This window comes from Alligator sinensis, unplaced genomic scaffold (assembly GCF_000455745.1).
Source record: "Alligator sinensis unplaced genomic scaffold, ASM45574v1 scaffold125_1, whole genome shotgun sequence".
Classification (NCBI taxonomy): domain Eukaryota; kingdom Metazoa; phylum Chordata; order Crocodylia; family Alligatoridae; genus Alligator; species Alligator sinensis.
Genome location: NW_005841893.1, coordinates 2,560,289 through 2,568,889, shown reverse-complemented (window position 1 = coordinate 2,568,889; position 8,601 = coordinate 2,560,289). Strand labels below are relative to the sequence as shown.

The 8,601-nt window shown below is 46.3% G+C and overlaps 1 protein-coding gene across 15 annotated transcripts in view; it reads right to left on the bottom strand.

Moving 5' to 3' along the window:
* The window catches only part of HERC3 (HECT and RLD domain containing E3 ubiquitin protein ligase 3), a 77,860-nt gene extending 69,259 nt beyond the window's left edge, over positions 1-8,601 (bottom strand). For 12 of the 15 annotated variants that reach the window (XR_003092696.1, XR_003092697.1, XR_003092698.1 and 9 more), the window contains exons 1-3: positions 8,581-8,601; positions 6,057-6,167; positions 5,650-5,913 (exon numbers count right to left, since the gene is read on the bottom strand). Coding sequence is in view for 10 of the 15 variants with exons in the window: in XM_025197273.1 (XP_025053058.1) it covers positions 5,650-5,913; positions 6,057-6,096 (304 nt within the window). In the remaining 5 variants the exon portion in view is untranslated. The other 3 variants (XM_025197274.1, XM_006018116.2, XM_025197275.1) reach the window with 3 other exon arrangements.

Genomic DNA, 8,601 nt, shown 5'->3' with positions numbered 1-8,601 from the left:
ACTCTTTCCTGCCTATGCAGGGGGTCGGATTCGATGATCTGTTGAGGTCCCTTCCGACCCTAACATCTATGAATCTATGAATCCTCTGGTGATCTCCTGGGTTGGTGTTGGGCTTCTCACCTTTGCTGAAACATCAGCAAAGGTATTTAAGACTCTGTTGATGCTAAAGGTCCATCTTTTCTCATCCTGCCCATAGCCAACCCTGGCACTTGGCCTATGCGTACAGAATGAAGGGTTAATGAAGTAAACTGAGTCGTACATTATTATAGCACCGTGAACATAGTCAACACAGAATTTTTACAATAAAACCTGTAGTATATCACACACAATCAACAGCAGAGTGCAAGACTTTGGTAGTGGTAAATCTGATGACCTGAATAACACATTTACAGTGTTCCAGTATTAGAGGAAGGAACAGATAACCACAGACTTGGCCTCCAGAACACAAGTTCCTTCATTTGAGAGAAACCTGATTTTTATACAAACTTTTGGAAGGACAAACCAGCTGTGCTGTAATTCCTGCAGTCCCAGGAGACACTGCACTCAAAGAAAGATGCACATATGCTCCAGACCATGCAAGTGCAAAACCAAGCCAATACCAACATCTCTCACATCCAGAGCCCTGACCCAACAACTGGTGTCCTAGGGTTCTTATACACATGTAGTGAGGCTGCGCCAATGCGCTGTAACTACGTGTTGGAGCAGACTCAGTTAATCAAGTCTGCTGGAATATGGTAATTACTGAACTCCAGCAGACTGTAGCACCACATGTATCAGCATCCGTGCACTGGAAAATGGCAACGGGGTGCTTTATCTACAGCTCATTCAACAAGCTGTAGTTAAAGTGCCCCCACTGCCATTTTTCAGCACAGGTATGCTGATACACGTGACTCTTCAGGCGCTTTAATTAGAGCGGCTTTAATTAGAGTGGGACCAATGAATTAAAGCATCTCAGATTTCCTCTAATTAAAGCACCTCTCCTCCCCACCACTCCCAGAGCATGTGTATAAATGCCCCTAGTGCCTGCCCCTCGCACACTACCAGAGACCCCCAAAAGCCCCATTCTGCAAAGGCACTGAGCATTCGTTTAACATTAAGCCCACGAGCAGATCTACCAATTTCAGCAGAACTGCTCACATGCTTAGTTTTAGACAAATGCTGAAAGATTTTTGCTAGATTGAGAGAAGCAGCTCAGTACTGCCCAATGTAGAACCAGTATTTCTGTTGCACAGAGGGCACAGGATGCAGAGTCGGGGCAAGAGCGCTTTGTACTTGCACTGAGTTCTGTATTGTGTTGTGTAAGGGAAAGAACAGCAGATCTACCCCCTACACAGGGTTATAGGGCTAAAGCAGGGCACTGCTCCAGCTATAAGCAGTGCTTCCACTCTGTGCCAAGGCAGAGGGCATGATTCCTCCGTCATCCCCTTTTACACCCTCTCCATAAAGCCTGTTTACTCAAGCTCCATGGAAGGGGGACTGGGCACAATGACTGACAGGCCTCTTCATTTCCTTTCAGTGAACTGAAGGAAAGCAGGAGAATCCTGCCACACTGTTAACATGTGCCCACACCTACCTAGTCAGCAAGTCAGCACAGTCACTAGCCTCACTGTCCCCTCAGCCATTCTTTCAGGGTACAGTCACTTTGCTGCTCATTACTGAAGGGAAGATGCAAGCTTTACCCTCTCACTGTTGACAAATCAGAGATTATAATGCAATCTCCTTGGGATAGGGACCTAGCATTCCACAAGCACCCAGTTTTCACACCAACAGAAGATCCACAAATCCAAATGAAACCCAGAGTGGCCGATACTCAGCCGCTAAGGAAGACACCAGTTCCCACATCTTTAGCAGACTTAGCAACATGCCAATGCTTCCCAAATTACTAGCCATCAGCCCTATTAGTCACTTCACACTCCTACCCTGTACAATGTACCTACAGCATGAACACTTGCTTTGAACACCCAGACCTTCTCCATCTCCCCTAACACACCTAGGGAAAAGAAACTGTGACTGAAACAACGTGTACTTTTTGCTAGCTGCAAAAGCTATGAATCAAGCTGGAAAGCCAAGGGCTGACATTAGGTTGGACTCTAGTGGTCCATATATACAGCTTCCCAAGTGAGGTGGCCATACTACTGAGAACAAAGCCACATATACTCAAAAATCACATGGTTTGCACACCACAACCCAACCTGAGCACATGCCCAGGAATGATGCTCAGGCGCTCAGACGAGGGTGCTCCCAGTACAGGAGGCACCACTCAGAGCACCTTGACATGTCGTCAGCCTTGGCCCGATGCACTGCATGAACTATACAGGCATGTCCAAGCAAGGAGAACTACACTGTTTTGGCTTTAGATATAACAGAATGGAAGCTATCACTTAAAACTGGAGACATTAAACTGATTCCCTTTTCCAGAGGGTAAAGGAAAATGCATAAAGTAGATCTTACCTTTACAACAGATAGGATCCCTTTTAATAGCTTTTTTCCTCCATCCACACCTGTTACTATCTGCCCATTACACAGGAAGGCTAGAAATTAGCAAGAAAGTCATCTGCAGAAAAGCAGCTTATACAAATTCTACTCCTCATTCACAAGGCAGAATACCCCCCAGCAGTTCCCACCTTCCATGCTGAAGAGAAGCCTCTCACGCTGGAATTTCATTAACAGTTCCTGCAGGATTTTGGTATGGCAGCCCAGAACCTGCCTGATGTGAAAACAAACCTAGCTTCCTAATGAACACTTTTCTGAAGTCTCTTTCTCCAAACCAGCTCTTCACTGGTAGCAGGGGAAATCATCTGGGAGGAATTACCTGAACACAAAGACTCCATACTGTTGTTTGATGCTTCATTAAAAACAAGCTGTTTGATTAAAACCATTAATGGAAGAGAGCTTTAAAAAGCAACCTACTACTACAGGACTGAACACACGTGGGACAGAAAAAGGCATTAGTTACTCAAAGAGTTTGTATTAGAAAAGGAACAGAAGGTAGGATTTTGAAAAAGGCTCAGCGCTGGTCTAACTTTCCTCCCATTGAAGTTGCTGGTAAAGCTTCCATTGATTTAAGATTAGATCACTGTCAAGTGTGTGCAAAAGTCCCAGTGTCTTGCTAACAGCAGATATCAACCAGGGAAATAATCATCATGGACTAAACTGCAGCATGGCACAAATCCAACACAAAATGGAGGCTTTTAATACAGCAGCAAAACATGCCCCACCAAAGCCAGGGCGAAGGCAGACTGCAGGGCCTCATCCAACTTCACTAGGAGGTTTGCTACTGACTTCAAACAACCCAGGCCCCCTGTATACTTACCTAATCATACTGATCAGAGCTGGCAAAGCCAAGCTGCAGGCCTTAGTAAGCAGTTTCATGTTCTAGGTGGGGCTCTGTACAAGTTTTATGAGCAGTGGCTGCTTGGGAAATGCCCTGAATCAGGGTTCATTGCCAAGCCACTGTGGCTTCAACACCCTCATAAAACACAGCTTTCTTCTGGCGCTGCATCAGCCAGAAGCAAAACTCCTGGCACAACAAGGGTATAGGCAAGTGGCACGGCCCGTTCTCTCAGCTTACACTGTACCAAGAAGGTAGTGGAAGCTCTGGCATGAATCAGACCCAAAACTGGTATAGGGCTTTGGCCCTAGGCCTCATGCAGCCCTTTCAAGCTAAAATACAATTTGCTATCAGACCTCCACCCCTCCTTTCACTTTTGTACAGACCAGAAAGAGGGCAGATTCACTACCCAGTCCCTTTACTTCACATCAGCTGCTTGCTACCCTAGAAAGTATACCCATATCTCCACTCAGTACAAAATGGAGCATTATTTATGAAATCCCAGTTCACTAACAGAGTCGTTCAAATGTTTCCCCCAATGAGAAGGGCACGGAAAAAAATCAATGGGAAAAATCAGTCCAAGAGCACCCACTTAATCCCGGTCTGCAACCTCTACAAAATCTTTATGGGAGGCCACATGATATAGTGGGATTCAGGACACCTGGGTTCTCTTCCCAGCTCAGACACTGACCTGTGCTCCCATTTCCTCTCTCTCTGTGTCTGTCCCATCTCCTTGTAAAGAGACAGGCTATACAGAAAAAGTTGACAGCTTGTGCATCTGTACAAGGGCACCCTGATTTTGACTGTGGCCTCTGAGTGCTCAGCAGTGCAAATTAAATGAAGTCGAGCAGCATATATCTAAATGTATAAACCCTGGATCATCTTTATTTAGCTACACAATAGGAGACTTAAGTCCTAGTCATCAATTCTGGGTAGGATTTTCAAGAGTCTAAATGGCCCAAGTGCAAAAAAAACCAAAACCCTCTGAAAGCAAGTAAGATGTGTCTTTTAAGAGATAAGGCACTTTTGCAGATCCCACTTTCTATACATTACAGTTGGAAAAATAAAGCTGTAGGACAGGAGGAAAGCCACAGCAAAAGATCAGGTCTGACAGCCCTCTTATCCACTGTTCTTTTTTCATGCTGGCTGTTGTCAGGTGCTTCAGAGGAAGCTGCAAAACCCCCATAATTGGTACACAAGGAACAGCCTTACCCACAGGAGAAGTTTCCTCCTAAACCCAGTAGTGTGAACCTTGAAGAACAGCCTATCACTTAGGATTGGCGGGGAGGAGAGGGGTCCTTAAACGTGGAAGATTTATCTACTGTATAAAATATCGGGTCCTTGTATGACAAGACATTGTTCCAGTAGCTCTGAGAACACCAAGTTTGTAACTGGGAGTAGGTGCTGAATTGCAATGCTTGATTTGGACTGGGGATCACTAGTGTTTGGACTTTAACTCTTTGACATCCTTCTTTCAGTAAGCTTGCAAATAAAGAACACAAGTCTTTGGAACTTGCTGCAAAGAAGGAGGAAGTAAAAAGCAGCTCAAGACAAAGAGGAATGTCACTATTTGGAGATATCAGTTTTTCATTCTTATACAAAGGAAGCTTGAGACCTCTCCAAATAAAATAAGGTGGGGTTGATTTAGCCTTGTGAACACAGAGGAGAGCCTGCAGTTTGTACACAAAGTCTCTGCTGCACTTTTTCCTACAGAAAGGGAGGGAAATTTGAGCCTGGAAAGGCAAGGGGAAAACTAGCTTGCTCCAGAGATGGGAGAAGGGGGCAATGTCTGTAGACCTGGTTAGACACTAAGGACCTCAGAAGAAAAAGAGGAGAAAAATCCTCATCATCCCATTAAAAATGGACCTCCTTCCACTAGCATCAAGTGAAAACTTTCTGGTGAGAGAAGGGAGGAGCCACCAAGTATACATGGAGGAATCCTCCAATTCTAGGGAACACAGCAAAATCTGGAGAGGCACAGGAGGAACATTATAGTGAGTGGCCACTCAGCTCTTTATAATGCTATAAGAAAAGAAAGCCACTTGGGTACAAAGCAGGAAACTTCACCAACAAACCACCTGCATGCCCACCTCTACTTTGGTGTTTTGCTCGCATGCATCAAAACTCCCTCCTCTGCCTTCTGCACCTTTGTAATCCTCCAGCTTTCAGGAGCCAGTCCCATCATATTTAGCATCTTAATCTGATAGGGTTACACACAACCAGCAGGCTCCATTTGCTGTTGGGACTCTATGTCATGAAGCCCCTCATCCTATATCCCACCACAGTGCTTGGTCTGAAATAGACAGAAGTCAACATACCTGGTTTGTTTCCTTCTCGTTCATGGCCCAGTTGTCCTTTGGTATTCATCCCACAGGTATAGACTTCTCCATCCTCCAGTAGGAAGACAGAATGGTTTCCTCCACAAGCCACCTCCTTGACATTTCTGTCATGAATGAATCCATATACCTGGGGCTCAGGAATGATTACTTGCAGATTGCTACCTATCCCAGGCTGGCCAAAAGACCAATAGCCCCAGCATAACATTTTCTCTTCTTTCAGCAAGTCATGTAGCTTTATGCTGCCTGCAGAAAAGAATTAAAACAAAAAAAATCAGCAAGTGAAGTAACCACAGACAGCTGTTCTGTACAGGAAGAGATATTAACCACAAAAAAGAGGATTCCATGCCTGATCACATCAGATTTGCACACTTTCTACACCAACTGACCTTTACCAATAGATGGGACAGGTGAGAAGTCAAGGCACATGGGCCCTAGACTTCACCCCAATAGTGCCTTCTGTGCTTCAACTGTCTCCATACATAAGATGGGTACGTAGCCTAAAAGAAAAGTGCCAATTACAATTACACAAATGTATTTTATTTCCAAACCTATTAAAAAAAAAAAAAAAAGAAAGAAAGCATATCATATTCTGATTTCATGGGTCCAAACACAGCAGTTGATAGCTTTTATAGATTTTTTTTTTTTTTTTTTTTTTTTTTTTAATTCTGGCATCTGCAAATAAGTTACTTAAACAGGTCCTCACCAGGATTCCCGCAGTTCTTTACAGCGTGCTGGTCAAAAGCAGCACCATAAAACATCACTACATAAAAAATCCAGGTAAAGAAGGAACTAGTGCAAAAATACATGTGTGTACACATATATACATACATGTATGTACCCATACACACGTCCTCACATCACAAGACGTCTCCAAGCAAAAACATGCACCAACCATGCAGGTCACATGGAGTGGCCCAACAGTGTAGCCCAGGGATGGGCAACTATTTCTGTTGATGGGCCACTTAAGTTTTCGTGAGCTGTCGAGGGCTGCACACACAACATCTTTCAGAAGATATCATTTTAACAAATTATAGATAAAAAAGAAACTACACACTAAAAATCAAACATCTACTATAACATATTTTAATTTTATTTAAAAATATATTGTTTGTCCCGATTTAAGTTTTTTAATAGTTTGTATAGAGGTGATTACATAATAGCTCAAAATAAAATCTTACTCTTATATAATGTTAGGTGGGTGTGGGGGGCATGTTGGCTTGTATGCGCAGGGGTGCACGTGTGTGTAACAGAAGTGCGCATGTGTGCGGGGGGACCCATTTACACACTAGATACTGAAAGCTGGAAAGGAAAGGGGGTGCATGCAGCACAGCTCATCCATAAAATGTGGTGCAGGTACAGGTGTATTCTGCCCCCTCCCTAATCCAGCCCAGGGCTGCCCCCGCAGCACTGCACATGGGGCTGAGTCCTGCCCACTCCTGCCCAGGGCAGCCCATGCCACACACACTCCCACCCAAACCTGCCCTGTGCTCAACAATCCCCCAGCTGCAGCCCCAGCCAGTATGTGCAGCTTCCCATTAGAGCTACTCTTGCTGTTGCAGCTACCTGGGTACTGCTCGGCTCCCCCTGCCTCCAGCAGTTCCTCCTGTCCCTGCTGCACTGCTCCAGGTAGGGGTGAGGAAACTCCTGCCCCAGTGCACAGGGCTCCAGCTCTCAGCTGCCTTCCATCCACACAGCAGCCCACAAGTGGCTGCTCATCATGCCAGGCAGGTGGAGTGAGTAGATGGCAGCTGGAGCCCCGCAGGATGGGGCAGGAGCTGCCTAGCTACAACTTTCTCCCTGCCTGGGGTGGCATAGCAGGGGCAGGAGGAGGAGGAGCCACTGGAGGCAGCTGCAGCAGCAGGAGCAGTCCCACCAGGAAGCTGCGGGCACTGGCCAGGGCTGTGGTCACGCGGGGTGGGTGCGGACAGGGCTCAGCCCCATGTAGAGTGCTGCAGAGGCAGCCATGGGACAGCTACAATGGCAGGCCAGATCCAGCCTGAGAGCTGTATCTTGCCCACCCTGGTGTCATACAGAGACAAGATACTGATGCTGTGATTTGGCCAAATGCACAAGACCATAAAGTCAATGCGCTGGGTTCCTGCTGGTGTATTCAGTACAAGTCAGGGAGCACACCTTCAGAGAAAGCAAAAATGGAACAATAACAAGGCTACGTCAGAGGAAGCAAAAGAGATGAAAAGGAAACAGTCACAGCTTGACAGTCCAGAGCCCTTGGTTCGTACCGGACTGCTGCAAAAAGAAACAAGCTCTCATTGCAGAGGAAGAAATCACTAGGTTTTAGTTCATTCCCTTATCACACCATAGCTCCACGTTTGGATTATTTGCTGAACCACTGCACTGATACAGCCCTGAACTCCTCTACCTAATTTAGGAATAAAACAGGGCTGACCAAACTATTCAAATGGGTGGGAATGCAGAGAAAGAAAACTCCAATCAGCCTACTACCCTGTATGCCAAGTTTTAGCCCAACGTAATTCATAGCAGCAGACTTTACTATTTTCGTGCTGGATCAAACCCAGAAAGCATCATTAAAGCTGGACACGCCAGAGATCCCCTCACTGAAACAAGCTGGGCTCGTCCTATTCTGAGCAAGTAAGAAGTGGGTGCATTTGCCTTGTTTCTAATGCAAAGCAAGGCTTAATCCAAGCTTGGACCTAATTCATGCTCTTAGTACATAAAGCCCTTCGTGATCCAGGCCCTAAATAGGAGCGATCACCTCTTGCCCTATATCAGGGGCGGCCACCCCCGGCAGCAGCCACAGCTCGGCTCTCGGCGGCAGGGCTGCGCTGCCTCCGGCCCGGCCCGGGTCCCAGGCGCGTCCCCGGCCCGGCTGCGAGGACAGGCCGGAGGCATCGCAACCTCAACCCCCGAGGCGCGGACGCCAGCACTGACCTGCTGCCGCCGGGCAACGAC